Below are 24,541 nucleotides of genomic sequence, written 5' to 3'. Positions count from 1 at the left end.
ATTTGTCTGTTAAAACATGTCTGGATTTGGGTTATTATAGGAGGGTGGATCTAAATGATGTCTTTCTTGCAGTGCATGACTCGTAATTCGTGATGATTTGATTTTGTTTTAATCTCCTTTTTTATTCATTTTGCTTCCTTTGTCGTTCATTTATTTATCATTGACAGACTAACTTATTGAATAAATGTGAACTATGCTCGTGCTCTTACCTTGAAGTCAGTTCTTACCGTAATGCCTAGTATAAACACGCATCGCAAAGCATCGTGGGGCATGACTTTACCGCAGTGAGACGGGGCTGGAGGTGCAGAGAAAAATATTCTGTCCACGCTGGAGGGGGCGGGTCAAGGTCCGAGGAAGGAGCTCCACTCTACTATAAATACTGGGCATTTCCCCCCAGTTCTGGAGTTTTCCTTGAGTTTATTCTGAACAATCTGAAGCTTTTGTGTGCAGGTTCGAGGTGAGCTGCAGCGACACACAATGATCGTTAGGATTGTGCTGAGCTCCCAGTCTCTTCGGAGCCGCTGTGTGTTTCCCAGATCTTTAGGAGTTCTGCAGAGACCCTGGACACATCACCCAGGCTTAACTGCAGCGAGTCGGTGAGTCACATTATGTATCATGCAATACATGAGAAAACGGAACTATGTTGAGTCGAGACCACTTTAGTTTATAATTAAAGTCCACATGGCTGCACAGGCGACTAATACTGGATATTTAATGTATGTATTCCTTACAAACATATGAACTTCCTCCGTTGGTCGGTCACGTTTTCATTATGTAACAGCAGCTTGGAAAAGATCACATGATTGATTCAAGATATTTTTCTTCTACAAACCCATGTTCAGTATTGCACAGTCTCGACTGTGCATTATATTTAACAGCTATTTCTCTGCTGTGTTTGTGTGCAAATAATATAAATAACAAAAATATTCGGATAGAAAAGCGCTTTGAGAGGCAGAAAGAATGGGAGGAGACTACAGAGACCCCTATAGGGTGTTGTGAGGTCCAACACATGAGACTATATAGACCTGTAGGCTATGTGTATGTATATATAGATAGATATATATATATCTATATATATATATTGTTTTTACATGTTTTAATATGCAGGCTATTGTGCAGATGTTTAGATTGATGTGTCCCTGCATTGTCTTTTTGCCTTGAACACATAAAAGGTTGCACTACTGTTGCTTCTTTATCTGCAGCACAGATCCCTCAGTCATTGTGCTTCAGTTTGAAAGGTGGAATGACGTCAAACCGGTTTGAAACCATGTCTAAACCTGTATCATTTGAATGATCACTTTGATGATGGAAACTTTAAACTTCATAACACACTGATTAGCACCTGACGATGTGCGTCTAGAGGAGATCTAAAGGAAGGTACTGAGGTTGCAAGAATTTCAACAAGGTGTGAAACATCAATATAAAGTGGATAAAAACGGTCTTCTGCGACTGAATTAACATGAAAATCCCGGTTAAGATTGTAATAAATTATAACTTAAATTATCAGATTAGTCTTTAGTCTATGAAGTGTCAGAAAATAACTGATTGTTCCTGACTTGACAGACATATACACACATATATATATATATATATATATATATATATATATATATATATATATATATATGTTACAACCTGGCTCAAAGGCTGCAACATAAAGGAGACAGGACGAGTAATAAAACTAATAAGTAGACATTTATTTAACGAACAAATAAACAAACCAAACTAAACAAACAATCTATCAAATAAAGCGGCAGCTGTGTCAGCCTAGACAAGTCGGAGAGGAGAGGAGAGCAGCCAAAGAGGAGGAGCTGGGGCCTTTATACCTGGCACTCCCACCAGGCTCAGGTGTGTGTTGGCAGCTGATTAGCAACAACCTGAAAGACAAACAGGACATAGACCCCTAGTGGAAGGGAGGAGTCGTCACAATATATATATATATATATATATGTATATGTATAACGTTGTGTATCATCAGCATAGCAGTGAAGAGAAATGTCATGATTGTGTATTATTTGGCCAAGTTGAAGCATGTAGATAGAAAACAGAAGGGGACCCAGGAGAGAGCCTTGAGGTACTCCCCACTGCTACAGTACGCTGTAGTTTTCCTGCCTCTGCACGCATATTTAGAACTTGTATGGGACTTGTGCACACCGATAGGCTGCCACTGTCTGAATGCATCTAACTCCTGTTTTCCTGCAGTGGCATTCATGTGGAGTCCCCACCCATCATCCCGACTCTCACCACCAGCTACGCCCACGGCACGTCGTCCACATCTCTGCTCCACACCACCGTTGGAGAGACGCTGCTGCAGACCGTGGAGCGCTGGCCCGACCGAGAGGCCGTGATCTTTCTACAAGACGGAGTCCGCAAGACCTTTGCACAGCTTCAGCAGGATGTGAGTCATTTCTACTCAAAGTATACCGCGTGTCCACAGTCAGTGTGCCGACCTGCAGCTCCAACTGATGAATGTCAATCTGGCAATGTTAAGGTTGGCTGAGGTTGGACGTTAGAAAGCCGACAAGCAAACCTATAAATTGCAGCCATGTTTGAGTCCTGCGAGGAACATTAACTCAATTTCTTATTCTTATTCTATTCGACAAATACCATGTCACCCTCACCCCAGTAGAAACACTTCTGTCAGTAATTAACTTGTTAACAACTCATTCTATACACAGTTAGATAATCATGACTCCGTCCTACTGCTGGAAGTAACGCACATATTCTTCTTTTACTACTTTTTAGTTTTGTAATTGTCTTTTATAATATAGACAAACAAGAAAGACAGAAAAATAATCTATATTTCATTACTTTACAAAAAGCCCAACTGTCTTTAGACATCATTTATTGTCCTCAGACATTATATATTTTATAGCTGACTGTATTTATGTTAGTGTCTGCTGCAGGTTAAAGGAATATTGGAGCTTTCAGTGTGCCGTTATTTTCACAGGAATGCAATGACGTGTAAAATAAAGTGCTGCATGAGAGTCACCTGCATGTACAGTCATGTTCAGTCTGTAAACCTTCACCCAGTGAACATTTGACACAGTCAAAGGGGAATCCTCCTCAGCTTGGTGTCATTAACCTCACAGAGAGTAACGTAACCAGCGCTCAGATATCAGCCGTCACATGAAACCTGATAAATGAGCTCTGCTGTATTATTATTTACATGCTAAATACAAGTTACTTAAAATCTACAAATCTACAAATATATCTATGTATAAATATTTATTGGTAATCTAGTAGCGTAAGATCTTTTGTTTCTTTATTCATATTAAAGCTACTATGAGGAACTTTGATCCTGTGTTGAATTTGGTTTTCCCTCTGGAGGAGTGTCTCTGAGCACCAGAGTCCCTTCAGAAAACCTCTCGTTTTACTGCAGCAGGTCTGACAGTCTGCCCCTCTCGGTCCTGGTTCTGGTTCTCCCGTGCCTCCCTTCCCTCCAGCGGGTCCAGTGATACGTCCTGGGTCTCCAGCAGCTCCCAGAGAGGACCAGGAGGAGGCTAGCATTATATTGATTTACATTACATGTTGCCATTTATTGTGCGACCACTGACAAACTGTCCAGCGTCAGCAGGAAGACTGAGAACTGCTGCTACTGTGCTTTCCTTTATTTGTTAGGTTGGAGGTGTGTTGCTTGAAGGAAACACTGCATGCTGGAATGCATGTTGTGTTACCTTCTTTTCAACAAACACGTTAAACCTGTTCACGTGTCCGTAGGTGGACCAGGCTGCAGCTGGGCTGCTGGCACTTGGACTGCAGAAAGGAGACCGCCTCGGCATGTGGGGACCCAACACGTATGAATGGATCCTGTTCCAGTTCGCCACAGCCAGAGCTGGTATCATACTGGTGAGTCACAGCTACGGCACAGTGCAATGGAAAGAAGGCAAAAAAAACATTATGAGAGAAAAACGGTGTTGGTTCTCTCAATGGATGCGGTCAGAAAGAAACGTCTTCTTCCTCTGAGCCATAGAGCTCCATCAAAAACACATCAACAATAAAAAGGATTTAAAAATAGATAATGAAAGCAATAATTAATCCATTCAAGGATAAGGATGTTTATTGTCATCGTAAAAAGATACAACGAATTTCGTAACCTAGCGCACGTGATGACAATCGATAGATACACAAAGTGGAGGTAATAGAGCTCCTTTAACTGAAGCTGTTGGTTAAACAGCCATTAACAGATAAACTCATACATATCTCAGCAGTTTGTTTTTCTCACATTGTTTTCACTTTGTTGTCCAACTTTGAATCTGTCAACTTTCCATCATGAGCAGCTGTTTATGGTTTAACCTCTACAGGTGTCTGTGAACCCAGCGTACCAGGTGCAGGAGGTGGAGTTCGCATTGCGGATGGTGGGTGACTTTTACTCACCTGTATATTTTTTTCACACTGAGACATTACATCACATTGAGGTGGGTCCTCTGCTCCTCTGTTCACAGTCTGGCTGTAAAGCTGTAGTGTGCCCCACAACGTTCAAGACTCAGAAGTACAGCGACATGCTGAAGCAGCTGTGTCCGGAGATCGAGTCGTCCACGCCGGGGGACATCAGGAGCGCCAGGTACAGCTGCTTGGTGCTCACCGGTCATCCTCACCGCTCTGAATGTTTGAGTCATGGAGCTGCTGCAAATGAGCAAATGTCTAATTTCTACACAAACAAAAACAAAAAATAAGTCTCATATCAGATGCTCCAAACAATCGGCCTGAGACGAGTCGCTAGAAACACTTGAGGGGTTTTCCCGCGTTTTCTTTTAGACTTGCATAAAAGTAAAAACCTTTCAGTGTCATGCTTGAGACATCGACTCGCGTCTCATAATGTCTGCGAACTGGTCGTCTCTCGGGGAGCAGTTTAAAGTCTGAAAGGAGGCAAACGTTGGTGCATCACAGCTAATAATCTACATTAGCTCAGGTTTTGGACTGCCTGGATCTGCGTGCCCTCGAAGGAAACTTTGCCGTTTAATGCTGGTGTGACGAGGCCTTTATGCACGTTTCTGTTGTGCTAAGTGAAACATTCCTGTGAGGGCAATGGGGCCAAGCCGGTGTAATTAGACTCCTGACCTCAATGTGCCAAACATTCAAGCTACAGTCCTGATCCTACATTTTTATAAAATCTTCACCGGCACACATCTCAGGATACGGTGAGCCACGAAGGAGCCATCAGTTCTCTCCTCCGAATCTGGGACCAGAAGGCTGCATTTGAAGGAGTCTTTGAAATGGGACCAGCCTAGTCGCAGCCGCTGAGACGCAACCGGTGTACAAACGCAGCCTCCGAAGGATGCAGCCCCTGAATTGAGACACGCCTTAGGAGTGACAGCGGAGAAGGAAGGCCAGAGAGATTACACAGTGATATGGTACAGCACATGATTGGGAAGCAGCGTTTCTTGGAGTTCATGCAATGAGCTGCATGAATGAGTGGTGAACACCCACATTACCAGCTAACAGAAAGCACCGAACTTAACTACCATAAGCGCTAAACGGTAGCATCGTAAAAGGTTCCTCTGACGCAGGCTCACTAGCCAACAAAATCGTCCAGACGCGCAAAGAGGCAACCCAACGACAACCCAGCCCACACAACCAAGGCATGAGCTGTAAGCGCTTATGTGTCACAACGTACAGTTCACCACATTCCTCCTTCATCTACGGACTTGCTCCTCACTAACTGTAGACACCTGGGCCTGGTGCTCCAGTATAAAGCTCCGCCTTCCTGGCAACATGCCGGCACTCTTTCACCCCGTGGAGCAACGAGGACGGCTTGTTCTCCACCAGACAGAGTTCGATGTCTTATTATGTTTAGTAAACGGCTGCTCCCTAACTAGTGTCATGGCTTCAGAGCCAGGTGACAAACCTGTGGCAAAGAACTCACCTGACCCAAGACGAGAGACCCGAGACGAGAGACCCAGGACAAGAGACCCAAGACACGAGACCCAAGACACGAGACCCAAGACACGAGACCCAAGACACGAGACCCAAGACAACAGACCCAAGACAACAGACCCAAGACAAGAGACCCAAGACAAGAGACCCAAGACAAGAGATTGATAGCTGGGACCAAACCAGCCTCAGGTGTCGCCCATCAGTGGCCGATTAACATCCTGAAAGACGACCTGACAGGAAACAGGACACAGACCGCTGGGGGAAGGGAGGGGTCGTCTCACAGGATACATGGATTGAACAGTAACCGCTTAAACAGAGAGTGAACGCGTCAAAGTGAATGTTTAAAGTGTAACTTGAAGCTCTTTAGTTTTCAAAACATGACCCCCACATGTCTTTGTTTGTCCCCCCCCCCCTCAGACTCCCAGACCTCCGCACTGTGATCCTCCTGGATAGTCGACAACCGGGAATGTTCCACATTGAGGACGTGATGCAGGCCGGCAGCAGCCGGTACGTGCAGCAGCTTCAGGACCTGCAGAAGAAGCTCTCCTTTGACGACCCGATAAACATCCAGTTCACTTCGGTAATCGTTGCTAATTCCTGCTGACCTTAAAGGGATAGTTTGGAGTTTTTTGATGTGTGTTTGTATGAGGTGTAGAGATGCCAAACCGGACGCTTTTCAGCTCATCGGCCTTTACCGGTGACCGGCAGTCTGAGCCTATCAGAGTCACCTCTACACACTGTGTCCATCCATTTTTTATGGGTTTCTAAATGCGGTGATTTATTTCTGTAATCATGTGTTACCAGGGAACCACTGGACCTCCAAAGGGCGCCACCTTGTCTCATCACAACATCGTCAACAACGCCTACTTTGTGGGGAAGAGACTGGGATACACCTGGAGAGTGAGTCTATTCATTAACCTCTTCTGACCAGTCGGCAGGTTTAGAGAGCTCACTAGTAGTGAAGTGAGTAGTGAGGGTGGTATAAATGTAACTGAGTTGATCATACATTAGATCCATAAAGACCAAAACCAACAGTGAATGTATCTACTAACAAACGTTATATATATGTGTTCTTCCTCTGAGCCATGGAGCTCCATTACAACACATCACTGAGCCTCACTGTTCACTCAATACCACACACACACAAATACTCACCAGAGCACCACATGTGGATTAATCCACCACTGAAAATAGTCCCTAACAAATACACAATTTACTCTTGTTTGTTTTTAAATTTGACAACTACAGTTATCAGCAGGAAACGACTGAACCTGGACTAACACAAGAAAAATATAAACTCCCGTCAGCCGTAACATATTATGGTAATCTATATAATGTTAAATGAAGACACGATTAGTTCAGTGATATTTAAAGGTGGTTAACAGGCCTCTACAATAAGATGGTTGTTCCCACCGCTGAGCATTAACGGCCTGGAGATGGACAGCCTCACATTCCTCTGGAAAACAATCTCCTCCTCTTTAAAAATGGGATGACAACTTGATCTGCAGCTCTCCAGAGCTTTGATGGAAAGTGCTTCTGTACCTCCACAGCTCAGCAGAGGAAGCAGTCGGACAGAATTATCTGCTCCGCCTCTAAAGTCAACAGCTGCAAACTCACTCCCATCTCTGATATCTACGAGGCCTAAAAATACGACACAGGACTCCAAGAGCAGCAGCAGCCGCCCCAACAGCACCAACTACAGAACAGAATGACTAAATGCCTTCCCAATTCTGCTCCAGCACTTTATGACCGCAAAGCACGAATTCCCTTTTTTAAAGACTCTGTTCTGAGTTTGCTCCGGGCTTTTCCCTTTGGACTAATATCTTACATCCATGGAATTCATGACTACACAGGCCTACCGAGGCTCAGGCCCAGGGGCCCAAAGTGTCTCTCGCACAGAGACACAAACCAACCAAGACTAGACTGAAAAAACGACCACAAAGAAACATAAAAGACTACAAAGAGACACAAAGCGACTCACAACAAGTACAAAAGCATGAAGATTAGTAAAACAACCTGAAGGAGTGTGGTGGGAAACTTTTACCCGCTGTTGAGTCTTTTTAAGCTGAAATATAGAATATCGTCAAACAGAACTCGTCTTTAATTAAAAGTATTTATTCTTGCAAGAAGAAGCAGAGTTCTACAGAGTCACAAAGAGTCTGTAGAAGTGTGCGCTGCACAGTTAAAGTCAGACAGAGTGATCAAGAGTGGGGGTCCGTGTCCTGGAACATCCTGCAGCAGGCCGTGCAGGCCGTGGAGTTAAAGAAGTCAAATAAGTGCTTTATCGAATATACAATAAGTACTTGTTATCCATCACACAGAAGAAGAGGATATGCGTGCAGGCAGTCCGCTGTCCGCAAGATTATGATATCTTGTTTTAAAACAAGCTATAAAACAGTTTACTTATAAGAATATAAGATACTCATAACATATATATATATATATATATAATTTTTTTTTTTTGTACTGAAACAAAGTTGGAGGCTCGCCGTTGTCCAATGTTTTGACCCTTTTGTCTCCTGGTTTTTTCCCGCAGTCTAACATTCGTGTGTGCCTTCCTGTGCCTCTGTACCACTGCTTCGGCTCCGTGGGTGGAGGGTTGTGTATGGCCGTGCACGGCATTTCCACCATCTTTCCCTCTGCTGGGTACGATGTAAAGGCCAACTTAGCCGCTCTGGAGAGTGAAAGGTAACGTCAGAAATGTCAGAAATCCTTTCGCCAAGCCCGTAAAATGGAGTCTCAGCTGTTTGAATTCAGTCTTAAGCTGTAGGAAGGTTTAAACTGTTAGAATAATTCAATCACAAAGTGTAAACATTAAGCAGTTGTGAACACAAAAGGATCTGCATAAATTGACGTATATATTTTATTTAAACATAATTCAAACTATCACTTCCTTAAAATGATGCAGTGGACCTTTATGCTGAAATATTGGGGCAAAGGTTCAACCGTTGAGTGCACAGGTGAGACATTTATTGACGTCAGCTTCACTGTTAAGACTCGACTGTGAAACACATGAATATATATAAAGACTTAAACCGCACTGACCCCCGTCACTGTATCAACAGTCAGTATACCTTCAGCTGTGTTTGTGCTAAGCTAACCAGCTGCAGGCTGTGGCTTCATATGTCGGCAACGTGTGGAAATATTGATCTTTCTTATCTAACTGTCAGCAAATAGAAAATACATCCCAAAATGTCAAACTGTGCCTTTGACCTGAGTCACACAGCGCCATGACGACAGAGAAGAAGAGCTTCCCGTCACCACAAACGGACTCTTTAAAGTTCCACTTCAATGCATCTTTTTCAAAATAAATAGTTTTTTTGACAGTAAATAGAAGTGAATTGGAAATAAACTGATCAAAGCATTCGGGCACATTATGTAGAGTCTCCTGAACTGCAGCAAACGTGCACCGCTCAATGCATCATCTACACAAAGTCCACTGTTGCTTTAACTTTCAGAGCCTTTATTGCCTCAAATAATGTTTTTGAGTTTGAAATGAAAAATAAAGACATGCCCATGCGTTTAGAGGTTTTATTTATTGCAAGTGAAGATTATGCATTCTGATGTTTTTGTGTGTTTTCCCCCCACAGGTGCACCTTCATCTACGGCACCCCCACCATGTTCGTGGACATGGTCAGCCAGCAGGAAGTGGCTAAACATGACTTGTCGTCAGTCCAGGCAGGTGAGAAAGAGATTGATGTTCTGCTGTTATATAAAAGAAGGGGCCTTTTCAATGATACATCGCCTTTTTTTTCTCCTGTCTATAGTTTTGTTTTTGTCTGAGAATATTGGTTACATGCTCTTCTATTTGTTTGTGTAACTGTAGGCGTCATGGGAGGCTCATCGTGTCCTCCAGATCTCGTGAAGAAGGTCATTTCTGTGATGGGCGTCAAGGAAATCACAGTGAGTCGACTAACAGACACAGAATACTATTGTTGTTGTTGTTGTAGTTTACAAAATGATGCAGTTCAGCTTCCAAACACCAGGGGGAGACACATCCCTAGAGAAACGTCCGTTAGATTTAGCAACAGCGTGAATATTTAGTCGGTCAGTAAAGGAAGTAAAGTAAATGTATGTAAGATAAAAAGGAGACCTGATTTTTGTAAAAGGTTTATTGGATGTGAACACCTGCCACCACTTCCAAAAGTCAAGGAAATGTAAAGATATTGAATATACAGATAGATACGCAGAACAGGCAGTAACCCTCCCCGCTGAAACTCTTCACAATTTAAATCAGTGAAGTGTTTGAGAAAATGTTTAGTCTGTTATTAAGATGTTGCATTAAAGTGAAGACAGAATAACACAACGTATACATCTAGTAATAGATTAACTTCTTCTTAACAAAAAACAACCAAATCCAGTTTCATAGATGCTAAAAGAAAGCAGATTGATTCTCCTAATAAGCTGACCCACATCTTCAAAGGCTTATTGTCTTTTAAGCGTCTTCTACTGATTGAAAGATGCGTTTCTCTGCTTCTTTATCTTTTATGGAGCCATTGTTTATTCATTTTTAATACAGGTAAACACCAAAATAAAGGAGGCTTCATGTCCAGTATATTAAAGCTGCACTAATAATTATTCACTTTATCATTAGTGGATCAAATGAGTGTGTGGAAAGAGTTCCTTTCAACTGTTTGTATGAATTCAATAAACTAGATATTACATGTTAATTAGTGAGCTTTTACGGTGCTGATGGGAGTATTTTGTAACAGTTGGACAGAGCCAGGCTAGCCGTTTCCCTCCGTATCCAGTCATTATGCTAAGCTAAGCTACCGGCTGTCGCTTCAAAACCTCAGAGTGGTATTGATCTCTCTAAGAATATTTCCTTTAAAGCTCATCTGGTTTGAGTTTACATTATCTTCATGCTAATAAAAACATTGAAGCTTTTATTGACCATCGTCCTCATAACGTTCAGAGTTTGTATTCACGGTTTATCCTGAAGATCCTGAATGCACCATGAAAAGACAACATGCCCCTTCATTTACTCGAATGCGTCCTGTATTTTGGTGGTTACCTGAATGTCTTCGTCTTTGATGGAAATGGATGATAATCAAAAGAGAACGGTTACGTCTCAGGTCCATAAAGCTCTCGGTGTGTTTTGGAGACAGACGGAGTAAGTGTGTGTATACATGACTGTGTTTAAACTAGTGACATTATTTGGCAGACGAATAGATGGACAGTCTTGAAGTAGAATGAGTTAGCGTTGCTTTTCGTCGCATGTGTAGCCAGTCACCTGGACAGGCTCCTCCTTCGGGCGTCTCCTGTAGGAAAAGACACAAAATCAGCAGCCAAATTAAACAAAGTCTGCCGTCCAACCCGGAGACTACCATGACCTGGACTCGGTGACCTGGACCCCAGGGCCAACATGGAAAAGTTCAGACGGGAGGACAGAAAGTTCTGTGGTTTAGAAAGAGAGAGAGAGAGAAAATAAAATCATTCAAAGCCGACTGTGGGTCGGTCCAAAACCAACTCCAACCTCGTGTGGTAGCGTCTGAATCCAATGTCGCGTTGTACAGAAGTGCAGCTGAAAACCTTCACAACACACCACCGCAGGAGGGCCTCAAATAGTAGGGAACAGAACTGAGCCTCCAGGTTCCATCATCCAAACATTTAACTGAACTAACATTTATAGTGAAGGTTCCACATTTTACAAACGACGGTTTCTCTCACGTGTTGCTGATTTATGAGTAACATTTCTAAAGCCGCCATTTTTACACCTCGATGTGTTTTCTGGTTAGAAGTCTGAAATAATGTGGTAAACACAAGCTGACGAGATTTGAACGTTTAGTTCTCTGATGTAAAATAGGTCAGTAAATATGAGCCTCTGGTGAATTTCAAAGCTTTTAAAAAAGTATTTTATTGTGAAACTGAATCCTTGGCAGCTTTGTAAACAAATGTGATAACCGTCTTTAGGTGAAGCAGTGTTCTGCGTATTTGAAAGATAATCAAACAAATATATCCTTCTAAAATAATGACTTTTAAAGGAAGGGTTCGGCATTGGGGGAAATGTTCTTATTCACCTTTAATGCTGAGAGTTAGATGAGAGGATTGAGGCCACTCGTGTGTCTGTACGCTAAATATAAAGCTAGAGCCAGGAGACTGTTAGCTTAGCTTAGCATAAAGCATGGAAACAGCTAGCCTGGCTCTGTCTGAAGGTTAAAAAAACAAAACAACCAACACCTTTTTAAAGCTCTCAAAACTCTAAATCACTGCTCATATCCAAGAAATAATCCACGGTCCGATGTCTTTTGTTTGGATTAAATAAACAACATATAACATTTTTATTAGTGAGCTTTAGAGTTGTTTCTCAACCAAAAAAAACAAGCATATTAAATATAATATCATCCTTCATTGTGTATTTGCCTCTATTTGATTTGAAGGTATTAGCATATGGAGCTAAATCCAGGTCAAAATTTTTGTTCATTTGAAAAAAAAAATCTGAACCTGAAAGTTCAAGTTGTGGTCTTGAACATTGAAAAATACAGCAATGTATTCAAAATAAAAATAAGTGAATGACATTTTTTTTTGGGTTGAATATAATTTTGATTCCGTTCTAGAATTATTTTGAATACATTTTTTTTTTTTCGTTTTTCACTTTCACATATTTGTGTTGTTATGTTTTCAGATTCAAATCTTTTTTTTTTCGGTTTCAAATCTTTTTTTTTTCGGTTTCAAATCTTTTTTTTCACTTTCAGATCTTTTTTTTCAGTTCAGACTTTTGACCCTGATCTAGCGTGGGGGGCGTGGTATCAACTGAGAGGGGCGTGTCGTCATGAGTGACAGCATAACGAAGAAGGCCGAGGCAGCTAGTAGAGGCACCACGCCCCCCACGCTAGATCAGGGTCAAAAGTCTGAACTGAAAAAAAAGATCTGAAAGTGAAAAAAAGATTTGAAACCGAAAAAAAAGATTTGAAATCGAAAAAAAAAGATTTGAAACTGAAAAAGGAACTCAAATATGTGAAAGTGAAAAACCAAAAAAAAAAATGTATTCAAAATAATTCCAGAACTGAATCAAACTTATATATATATATATCTATATATATATATATATATATATATATATATATATATATATATATATATATATATATAGATATATATATATATATATATATATAGATATATATATATATATATATATATATATATATATATATATATATATCTATATATATCTCTTATATATACATTGCTGTATTTTTCAATGTTCAAGACCACAACTTGAACTTTCAGGTTCAGATTTTTTTTTCAAATGAACAAAACTTTTGACCTGGATTTAGCTCCATATTAGCACCGGGTCACGTGTTTCAGTGGCGGTTACCTGCACAGCAGCGTGTTCAGTGGCGCGTGCCCTTTTTGGCTCTCTTCGGCTTGACTCTGCAGCCGCTGAAGGAGGCGCTGTCTCTCACGTGCTTTCCTTTCTGGTGAGGCGGAGACGCGCACACTGCGTCCGGACGAATGCGACTAGAGTCCATCCACCTGCAGGTAGAAAACCAGGAAGATGAGAGGGGGGGTTGTGCTAGCTACTTCCTAACAAAGCTAACAAGCGTGCCGTCACAGGTGAGGCCCCCGCTTACCTGCGCAGTGGCGCTAGCTGGCACGTGCAGCTCCACGGGTTGTTGGAGAGAGTGAGGTTGGTGATGGTGCCGAAGTCGAGGCTTTTGGGGAGAGACTTGAGCTTGTTGTTGTCCAGGTTCAGTGACTTGACAGCCGTCACACCGATGAACGCGCCGTCTGAGAACTAGAGAGGAGGGAGGAGCCGTACATGAGCTGCAGGATCATGCATTCATTGTGTGCGTGCGTGAGTGGAGTGTGTGTGTGCACCTCTGTGTCTGTCCACTGCTAATCTCTTATTCTGCTGCAGCAAATTGCTTAATATTTTTGGGTGGCCATTTGTGGCTGCATGCTGAAGGACATCTCGTGGTTGTGGTGACTCACACTTTCTCAAAACACCTTTTTTATTAACTGTGTTATTCTGCCATTGACTGCCTGCTGACTCCTCACTCACTACTCTTAGTGCATCTATCTAGTTTTATCTAGTTTTTGGTGAATGGCTGCATTTTTATAGTCCATTTCAGTCATTCACAAACTCGACAATGGAAGTGTGCTACCATGCAAGTTGCCAGCTATCGGGAATGATTTGGGTTTTAGTTTCTTGCCCAAGGACACTTCAACAAAGCCTTAAGGAATCCAAAAACGATTCTTAACTTGCATAAAAACATGGCTCACACACCCATCCTGTCCGTCAGATAGATGCAGAATGCGGGAATCCCGCCAGTGCTTCTCTGGCATGAAAGCCTCCTCTCATCCTTGCTTCTGCACCAGCACTTATGTAAACACCATCTTGTCACTGCCCTCCTTTTTTTTCTTCCCGCTTCTACTTCATACGCATCTGCGAGGGCGCTAAAAGCTTCAGAGAGGTGCGAGGTGGACCGGTCTTCATCGTGTCAAGTTTTGTCTCCTGCAGGAGGGACGAGGAGGGCGGATGAGAGAGAGAGAGGAGCTTTGGTCTTTGAAGGGGGAGTTTTTATGTGAGTCTGGAGGAGATGAGGCTGTTCGGAAAGTTTCCACCGCGGAGCGACAAGTAGCCGAGGGTTCTGGTATTTTGAAGCAATGGAAGATGGATGACTTCCAGGCCGAGGTGTTTTTCGCTCTCTCTGTCGTCTCTTTTCCAGGAAGGCTCGCAAAGGGCCCAATTGTCCATTCAACCCGGGGCCGATGGCGAGCTAAAAATACTCCTCTTCATGCGCCGGTGGAACACCCTGCCTCTTGTTTACCTGTCTCCTCACCCCTGCTGACCTGTTTACAAGACCCTCAAGTAGAAAACACACTTTTGCTGAAAATAACACTCGTGTAATAATTAGACTCTGAGCCACTGCTTGGCCGAGGTCCAGCAAACAAAAACACTCCTATAAATACCTGCGTTTTGGCTGAGAAATGGTCTAATCTCCCCCCTTACTCGCCGCGTCCTGCTGCATTCACCTGGCTCTCACACAGTCCCAGCGTGAGAAGGTTGTTATTTTACAGTTTTTCCCCCTCTGGGATAAACTCCATGCTGTGGCACAGGTACACTCAAATATTGGATTAACCTCAAGTACGAAGCAAATGTGCCCTCAGGAATGTCTGAGAAGTAGTGTGTGGTGTAACATAGAGCTTATACTGTATACAATCGTACCCGAGCTGTGGACGATCTGGATGAACAGATGGATGTTTTACAGGCAGCTGTGGAAACATCTGTCTCATGGTTCATCATGTCATGATGAAGATTAAGACATGATTTAAATCTACTTCCCCCAGTTGATTACTTACAAGACAATTATTTTTAAACGGACCTTTTTTAAAGAATTTTTTTTTTTTCCAAAGGTAACTTTGCATGTGATGGTTAAGCTTTGTGGCCATAAAGACTATTTTATGTTCACAACAAATCGACACTAGACATCTAGAGATTGATGCAGCATAATGTTTGCATTATCAGGACACACTGAGACGGATGGAGATGAAGCAGGAACACATAAACCAACCACTGTTTGGAAGATTCAGTCACAAAATCAGTTTCTAATTGGATTTAATGAATTTGAACCACTTCGTCCAGACGTACAGGACTGTCTCAGAAAATTAGAATATTGTGATAAAGTTCTTTATTTTGTGTAATGCAATTAAAAAAACAAAAATGTCATGCATTCTGGATTCATTACAAATCAACTGAAATATTGCAAGCCTTTTATTCTTTTAATATTGCTGATTATGGCTTACAGCTTAAGAAAACTCAAATATCCTATCTCTAAATATTAGAATATCATGAAAAAGTATACTAGTAGGGTATTCAACTAATCACTTGAATCGTCTAACTCAAAACACCTGCAAGGGTTTCCTGAGCCTTGAAAAACACTCAGCTTGGTTCAGTAAACTAAATCACACGTATGGGGATTATCACAATATTCTAATTTTCTGAGACAGTCCTGTATACTGAGTGAAAAAAGGCCTGTTGACTTACGAACACAAATATGCTGATGAAATATAGTCGAGTCGTGTTCGCCAGACCAAAACAAATAAACAAATATGAAGACAGACGCACACACACAGAGACCTTTTTCATGAGACGAACTTGTTATTCTCAACTTCATTTATACTATTTCATTGAATGCCGAGGATTAAAATCACTTGCAATTTCTTTTGGGCATATTTTTCTTGAAACGGTTCCCTCTCCTCTCCGTCATGTCCCGTGCATGACTTCCTTTTCCTCCTCTCTGGAAAAGTAGTTGAATAAAACCGTAGACTGACCTTCTCCAGACCCATGTTGTCCAGGTGTAGTTTCTCCATGTAGCGCCCAAAGCTCTGGAAGGCGACGTCGGGGATGGTCCTCATGGGGTTCTTCCCCAGCGTGAGCTCCTCAACCACCCGCAGTTTGCTCATGGCCGCGGTGGGGTAGATGGACATCCTGTTCCTGTCCAGGTGAAGTATGGCGAGGTTCTCCACGTCGTCCAGGGAGCCCGGCTGCAGGGTCGTCAGCTCGTTCCCGCTCATGTGCAGCCAGCGCAGGTCCTTGGCGCCCGCGAAAGTCCCCGGTCGCAGCTCCCGGAGCTTGTTGTCGTTGAGCTGCAGGATGAAGAGGTTGATCATGGGGGAGAAGATGCCCCTGGCGAGGTCGCCGATCTGGTTCCCGTCCAGGTAGAGGTAGGTGAGCTCGGTCAGGTCCTCGAAGGCGCCGGGCTTGACGCTGCTGATCTCGTTGTTGGACAAGTAGAGGTAGACGAGCTTCTTCAGCCCCTTGAAGGCCTGGGATCCGATCTCTCGGAGCTGACAGTGCTGCATGTGCAGAGAGATGAGCCCCTTGCTTTCGCCGAAGGCCCCCGTGGGGATGCTGCCCAGGTTGTTCCTCTGCAGGTTCAGCAAGCGGGTGACCTCCGACACCCGGGGGATCTTCTTCAGCCCGACGCTGTCGCAGATGACGTGCTGAAGGTCGCCGTGGCAGTGGCACAGGCCGGGGCACTGGCCCGGGGCACCCTGCACGGCGGGGCCCAGGACCAGGAGGCAGGTCCCCAGCAGCAACCAACTCACACAACACATACTGACGTTGGAGTCACTTGGAGTGTCTTCCGGTCTTTTTTTTTAAGCAGAAGAAGTGGAAAAATCCTGTAAAACGCAACCAAGAGGGAAGTAGAGAAGATCTTTGGAGAAGAAAAGTCAAACTGAAGTGTGTTTGTGTTGAGAGAGAGAAACAGACGGAGTGAAAAGGTGAGCGACTGAGAGGAAGGTGGGCGACGCACTTTGAGAGGAGGATGGCCGCTCAACAGAACACACAGCACTATTTATAACGTTCACTTGAGGGAAAAAAAAAAAACCGAGGAGGGCTTGTCGGGGTGAGAGGTTTGCAAGAGGAAGTCAAGTGTCTGTGAGAATTTAACCCTGAGTGAGCAGGAAGACGACGCCGGACGCGCACTTTGTTTTTGCTGCCTGTATTTGTGCAGAACTTAAAAAACGAAGGGCTGAAGTTCAGCTGGATGCACGTGTGCAGACAAAATCATACACACGTGCCGTCTACTAGTTTTTAGTTAGCAGGTGAATGTTTAAATAAAGAAAACGTGGCCGGTCAGGCTCGCGCTCCCAGACGTCTCTATTGTTTCTTCAGTCTGCGGTGGAGGGAAAACGAGCCGCTGCGTTATAACCTCTAATAGTCTCCAGATGGCGAAGACGTGAGATGCTGTTTCAGGTTCATAACAATTGTCCAAAGATACAAAGGAAAGTTTCAGATGCCGCTTTACATTCCTGCGTGCATTCTTTCTTGTGGAATGGAGTGTGGTGTTATGTAATGGTCTTTAGTGGCTTTCGGGTTTCAACTGAGTAATTTTGGTCTCTGTGGGAAAAAGAAGAAGGATGAACTTGAGCCACGACCAGAACAAAGCTTTTGGTGTTCGTTACACCTGCTTTCAATAAGAAAGGAAGGTTGAGGGCTTTGACTGGCTTCAGGTCAGTTTGGCTTCAGGTGGCAGCGTTGAGAAGATGGATGGACCCACCCAGGTCGAATGGAATCTAGAGTTTACTTAACAAATCTGGCATTTTATCGGGAATATCGTCTCCCTCCCCGACTTCCCAGGTGAAGTTCTCACCTCTAAAATGCCCCGTTTGTCCACCGGTCCCTCTGACTGCATCTGCGTCTGTGGGCACGTTAACACTATATTTTATGTGACCCACCAGCCCCTTATCAGGAAAAGCACTTTATTTCCCTCTGAAATGATGTGGAGGACGATGAAAAGTCGACCTAAACAGGAATATTTAAGTACGGTTGTTGAGTAAATGTACTCAGTTTAGAGCTGAAATGATAAGTTGAATTGTTTTTCAAGCAATATTGGCAAATATTTAGTTGTTTTAAGGTTCGCCAATGTGAGAATTTTGCTGCTTTTTTTTATGAATTATATCTCTGTAAACTGAATACATTTTGGGTCCGACAAGTCCGACAAAACAAGACGTTTTAAGTCATTTTCAGCTCATTGGGCATTCTGGACAGAGGGACCAAGTTTTCCAAATCGGACTCCTCATCCGCACCCACTGCTAGTTTGACATTTTATTGAAAAAAAACTATTAGTGGAAAAATAATCGGTCAAAAGACATGTTGGTATTTTAGTGAAAGAGCAATTTAATTCTGAATCTATGAGCTATTTTTAATTAACTTTAGTCTATCTTAGTTTATAATAATCCGTTATTTAAAGATATTCCTTTTGAGTTTGTTGGTTTGTGGGTATATTTAAGAATGACTGCTCATTATGGAGCTAAATCCAGGTCAAAAGTTTTGTTCATTTGAAAAAAAAATCTGAACCTGAAAGTTCAAGTTGTGGTCTTGAACATTGAAAAATACAGCAATGTATTCAAAATAAAAATAAGTGAATGAAATTTTTTTTTGGGTTGAATATAATTTTGATTCTGTTCTAGAATTATTTTGAATACATTTTTGTGTTCTTATGTTTTCAGATTCAAATCTTTTTTTTTTTTCGGTTTCAAATATTTTTTTTTTCGGTTTCAAATCTTTTTTTTTTCAGATTCAAATCTTTTTTTTTTCGGTTTCAAATCTCTTTTTTTCGGTTTCAAATCTTTTTTTTTTCGGTTTCAAATCTTTTTTTTTTCGGTTTCAAATCTTTTTTTTTCAGATTCAAATCTTTTTTTTTTCGGTTTCAAATCTTTTTTTTTTCGGTTTCAAATCTTTTTTTTTTCGGTTTCAAATCTTTTTTTTTCAGATTCAAATCTTTTTTTTTTTCGGTTTCAAATCTTTTTTTTTCGGTTTCAAATCTTTTTTTTCGGTTTCAAATCTTTTTTTCACTTTCAGATCTTTTTTTTCAGTTCAGACTTTTGACCCTGATCTAGCGTGGGGGGCGTGGTATCAACTGAGAGGGGCGTGTCGTCATGAGTGACAGCATAACGAAGAAGGCCGAGGACAGTCCTCAAACCACGTTGCCTTCAGGTAAAGTGGGCAAAGCGAGAATTATGATTCAACACTTTCTATACACCATATTCACGTGATTGCAAGTAAAAAGAATTACACTAGTGACAAAGTTCTGTTTAGCAAGCTGTTTTAGCCTCTACTTGGCACGAATCACAGTAAAAGAGCAATAAACTATGCCATATTGGGCCGTTCAACAACCACACTTTAATATCTGACGTTTCGCACTTCCACACACACCACTGTGAACGCAGCGTAGTATCCTTGCGATGGCGTCCGCGAGAAAGGCTCAAAATGTGTCAGCGGCAGCTAGTAGAGGCACTTCCTGCTGCTAGCTCAGCTGCCGTGTGTGTGAGAGGAGCCGCGGCAGTTTAGCCTTTATTTGTCGTTATTTGACAATATGTAACAATAAATTAAGGTCCTTGAAGGTATAACTGTTGGTAGTTGTAATTGGTTTAGTAAAAAAATGCCGAATTGTAATAGTATGGCTACTCGTTTTTATTAAACTAAGCTAGGCTAACATCAGTTGGCACTTGTTGCCATGGCAACTACACCAGCAGACCAAACCGGGGTGAATGAACGGCTATGCTAACAAATTTCATTGCACAATGGATTTATAAATTCAGAAAGATATATTTTCAAAAAGAAACAGAGGAAAACATCTCTCTACCTGTGGTGATAAATAAAACATGTACGTTTCCTGCATTAGTTTACTGCTGACAGAAGCGCTCATTAAAGGTAAACTCCCTCTTGTGGCCAAATGGGTCAATGACGCTGCTCTTCAATATGTACTATCTCTGGGTGCAGAAAGTGCATAGTTTAAGGATGTTAGCAGTAGTCAACGTTGTACTCCCTGGAAGTAGCATTTCCATCATGTGATTTTTCAAGGACCTTAATGTATTGTTACATATTGTCAAATAACGACAAATAAAGGCTAAACTGCCGCGGCTCCTCTCACACACACGGCAGCTGAGCTAGCAGCAGGAAGTGCCTCGGCCTTCTTCGTTATGCTCTCACTCATGATGACACGCCCCTCTCAGTTGATACCACGCCCCCCACGCTAGATCAGGGTCAAAAGTCTGAACTGAAAAAAAAGATGTGAAAGTGAAAAAAAGATTTGAAACCGAAAAAAAAAAAGATTTGAAACCGGAAAAAAAAGATTTGAAACCGAAAAAAAAAGATTTGAAACCGAAAAAAAAAAGATTTGAAACCGAAAAAAAAAAGATTTTAAACCGGAAAAAAAAGATGTGAATCTGAAAAAAAAAGATTTGAATCTGAAAACAAGAACACAAATATGTGAAAGTGAAAACCGAAAAAAAAAAGATTTGAAACCGGAAAAAAAAGATTTGAAACCGGAAAAAAAAGATTTGAAACCGAAAAAAAAGAAGATTTGAAACCGAAAAAAAAAAGATTTGAAACCGAAAAAAAAAAGATTTGAAACCGAAAAAAAAAAGATTTGAAACCGAAAAAAAAAAATGTATTCAAAATAATTCTAGAACGGAATCAAAATGATATTCAACCCAAAAAAAAATTTCATTCACTTATTTTTATTTTGAATACATTGCTGTATTTTTCAATGTTCAAGACCACAACTTGAACTTTCAGGTTCAGATTTTTTTTTCAAATGAACAAAACTTTTGACCTGGATTTAGCTCCATAGCTCATCACTTCCTGTTTGTGTGATTGACAGGTTGCATACGGCACCACGGAGAACAGCCCCGTGACGTTCTGCCCGTCGCCGACAGACAACCTGGAGAGGAAGTCTGAGACCGTCGGCTTCGTCGCGGAACACACCGAGGTACTCCGACCTGCCGATCACACCGTTACATCATCACTTTGTGTCCAACGCAGACAACCTGCTACGTGTCAGACAGAGGAACAATTATTTAGTTTGTCAACAAACTTTATACACTTATTTCCCGCCACAGACTAAAAAGGTCGCACAGTAATGATTATTATTGTGAACTGTGATATACAGTATATGATAATAATAATAATGATGATAATATTAACAGCAATACGAGAAAGAAGAAGAATGATAATGAATAATTATTAATAATAATAATATAACTCTGAAAGGGACCGTTCTGCCCGACAAGTACATTTTGTTATTAATACTTTTTGAACTTTTACTAAAGTGAAATCTTGAATGTAACACAAGACTTTAACTTGTAATGTATTTAAGTATGATGTACCTAATAAACTGGAGGGTCAATGTGTGTAAAAAGAGACATTTATTAAGTGTTGGAATTAAATGATAAAACAATGTTATTCCACTAAAAGTTAATTACATTGAATTATTCTTTCAGCCTTTTAAGAGAATCATTAAGTATTACAGCTGATGTATGATCGTCCGCTCCACAGGCTAAGATCGTGGACCCTACGACGGGTCAGGTGGTGCCTCTGGGGGCGACGGGGGAGCTCATGACGAGAGGCTACTGCGTGATGCTGGGTTACTGGGGCGACGAAGCCAAAACACGAGAGTGCATCACCAAAACCGGGTGGTACAAAACCGGGTGAGCGGAAGCAGTCGGTCACTGCAGCATCTCTGGTTTTTAATCCTCCACGAGACGTCACACAAATGTTCAAATGGAACGTGAAAGTATATAAACGTGTAATTTAGTATTTTTAAGTTTTCAGTGTGATGTTTTTCTGTTGTCCTGCAGAGACCTCGCCTCGATGGACGCGTTCAGCTACTGCCGAATCGAGGGCAGAATCAAAGACATGATCATCAGAGGAGGAGAGAACATCTACCCGGCGGAGATCGAGCAGTTCCTGCACACGCACCCCAAAGTCAAGGAGGCGCAGGTGAGCTCAGCCAGCCAGCACGAAGAAGAAGAACATCTGAAATAGTTCTGGAAGGCGAGAAAGAGATGGAGATTCACACTTTAGTCCAGTTTAAGTGTTAGTTTAAATGTGCCTAATGAGGGGATGCTGTTTTTTTAGAAGGTAGGAATATTTCCCAAATGTTTCTTTGGAGAGGCGTCATTCATTTTAATAATTCATCAAACATGGTGCTGATCTTGATCAATATCACGCCTGCTCTGTTGTTTACTTTTACATTTTTTTATTCTCTTTTTATTGAGATTGACAGCATTTTGTCACATCACATCTAGTTTTGAGCCGATTATATGTATTTATATATATTTTAATGTACACATTTTATTTCTCATAAACTGAGAATAGACTTCATCAGGAGACATCGTGTGTCCAGCGGCATTATTTCCATATTTAGATTTGTTTAATGAGAGAGAAGGAGGCGATGTCATTTTAGTGCCAGACGCAAATTACAATTTAAATGAGTGTATTTTAAAATGTCTTGAAATGTGTCTGGGTGAGATCTTAATGTTTCTGTACACTGACAGTAAGAAGAACTACATGTTGAAGAACTGCATGTTGTTGTTGGTCAGGTGGTCGGGGTTGTGGACGCCCGTATGGGTGAAGAGGTCTGTGCCTGTGTCAAACTGGTCGACGGACAGGAATGCACTGCAGAAGAAATCATAGTTTACTGCAAACAACACGTGAGGCCCGATTAGCTTTTTACCGTTTCATAATGAGAAATTTCATATTTTATACTTTGACTTCCTGACCAACACGTTTGAATGACTCTGCTCCTTTCAGATCGCTCACTTCAAGATCCCTCGCTACGTACTCTTTGTGACCAGTTACCCGCTCACCGTCACTGGGAAGGTAAGAGCTCGTACATTCGTATTAATGACAAAACAAACGAGGTTTATTTGACTGTTTTATTTTGATAGCGTGCATCCAGAGAAACACAGATAATTAGCAGCAGTCTGTGATAAATTAGTCAGAACACCAGCTCCCCTCTGGTTCTTGTGTTTCCCTCATGGGATGCTGTTAGAAATAATTCGCTGTCGACACGGTGTTTGAACAGGCCCCCGGACGGGAGGGAGAGGGAGCTAATAGCTCGTCTGCACGCACACGATGTTAGATGAAACCAGAGCGGCGGCGGACCTCGTCCCAAAGCAGCGTATCAGATAAAACCAGCCCTTTAATCGGAGACTCCTTTAGTTCATTTTACCTTATTTATAATCCACTCAGTATTCACAGTGGGTACAAAACATCACCACGGGGGTCACACTTAAGAGCCTGGAGACTGTTTCTTGTCCCTGGTTGACTGATTCCAGATAAGTGACTCGATACTACGATGACGTTTTGACATTTTTAATGACAAAGTAAAAATAACAAAATGCCAAAAAGTCCTCGTGTAGCACGGCATAAAAGTAAACTATATAATTCTGCAATAAGCCATTCTGGGTAATGAGTACTTTTACTTCTGGTACTTTAAGTATAGATTCTTCATTTAAAAAGGTCTGAGTACTTGTAGTGACTTTAACAAATATCCAGTTTTATCTTAAAGCCACTGGGGGGTGAACGGGAGAACACGCTGACACGTCAAAAACAGTTTGCTTCCCGTCGACACACCTGATTCTCATCACCAGGGACTTACCTTTATGCACTATTACATCAATGCGCCGCCCTGTGTCCAATGTCAGAACTGCACGTCTAAATTCACCTCGTTTCCCTCGAGGATAAAAGAAAACATTATGGCTCCAACAGTACTTCTTCCACCATGACCCGTGACCATGACTGGTGGATTTGTAAAGAATCTTGATTGATGACGTTGAAATTGTTGCGTCCAGTTAACGTCTTTTCCTTCAGTACTGAACTCGCAACACAATTTTCTGTCTCGTCTTTCAGATCCAGAAATACGAACTACGCGAGGAGGCCGAGCAGCAGCTCGGACTCAAGAAGGACAAATGAGACTTTCAGCTGATGAATGAATTTAATTCAAATACTGTATAACAGGGATTACAAAACCAGCCGTCAGAACATCTCAAAGAGAACTAAAGGCCGGTTATAAAGCCACATCCTGTAACCCGGTGATAAGAAACATGTATAACATGACTATACTTATCACTCCATCACATAAAGACCACGAGAGACCAAAACCAGTAATAAATGAATCCTAGTAACACATATTGTGTGTGTGTGTATACACAAAAATAACACTCTGGGTGATCTGTGCCTTTATTATCATGAACACTTTGTCTTACATTTTGACCCAGCTGCACTATTTACTCCTGTCTTTGTAACGTTTGTTAAAAACAAACAACTTTCTACAACTTGAAATAAACTTTGTACCACATTATTAAAATCAAGGCGTTTGTCTTTTATCCGGATGAGTGAGAGTATTTTAATGTTGGTCAC

The 24,541-nt window shown here is 41.8% G+C and overlaps 2 protein-coding genes across 2 annotated transcripts; one reads left to right on the top strand and one right to left on the bottom strand.

Moving 5' to 3' along the window:
• Positions 1–282: 282 nt before the first annotated feature.
• On the top strand, positions 283–24,472 carry acsf2 (acyl-CoA synthetase family member 2). Its single transcript, XM_079183245.1, has 16 exons — positions 283–596; positions 2,203–2,398; positions 3,721–3,849; positions 4,305–4,358; positions 4,446–4,564; positions 6,295–6,457; positions 6,682–6,777; positions 8,414–8,565; positions 9,468–9,559; positions 9,704–9,780; positions 21,000–21,107; positions 21,674–21,825; positions 21,976–22,117; positions 22,720–22,830; positions 22,931–22,999; positions 24,032–24,472. Exons 1-16 carry the CDS (start codon positions 478–480, stop codon positions 24,092–24,094), a joined length of 1,842 nt encoding a protein of 613 aa, XP_079039371.1. The 5' UTR covers positions 283–477; the 3' UTR covers positions 24,095–24,472.
• On the bottom strand, positions 10,014–16,944 carry chad (chondroadherin; the record flags this gene model as incomplete). Its single annotated transcript, XM_079183246.1, has 4 exons — positions 10,014–11,138; positions 13,199–13,356; positions 13,455–13,618; positions 16,159–16,944. The coding sequence occupies 3 exons, from the start codon at positions 16,942–16,944 to the stop codon at positions 13,215–13,217; spliced, it is 1,092 nt and encodes a 363-aa protein (XP_079039372.1). The 3' UTR covers positions 10,014–11,138; positions 13,199–13,214.
• Positions 24,473–24,541: the final 69 nt, after the last annotated feature.

This window comes from Pholis gunnellus (assembly GCF_910591455.1).
Source record: "Pholis gunnellus genome assembly, chromosome: 21".
NCBI lineage: Eukaryota > Metazoa > Chordata > Actinopteri > Perciformes > Pholidae > Pholis > Pholis gunnellus.
Note: the sequence above shows the minus strand (reverse complement) of the source record. Positions and strands in the feature narration are given on the sequence as shown.

Excerpts from the sequence above, each read along its gene's own strand:
- acsf2 (XM_079183245.1), top strand. The coding sequence starts at position 478 with ATGATCGTTAGGATTGTGCTGAGCTCCCAGTCTCTTCGGAGCCGCTGT. Across the intron at positions 4,565-6,294 it reads GGGGACATCAGGAGCGCCAG|ACTCCCAGACCTCCGCACTG; the intron begins GTACAGCTGCTT and ends CCCCCCCCTCAG. Across the intron at positions 8,566-9,467 it reads GCCGCTCTGGAGAGTGAAAG|GTGCACCTTCATCTACGGCA; the intron begins GTAACGTCAGAA and ends TTCCCCCCACAG.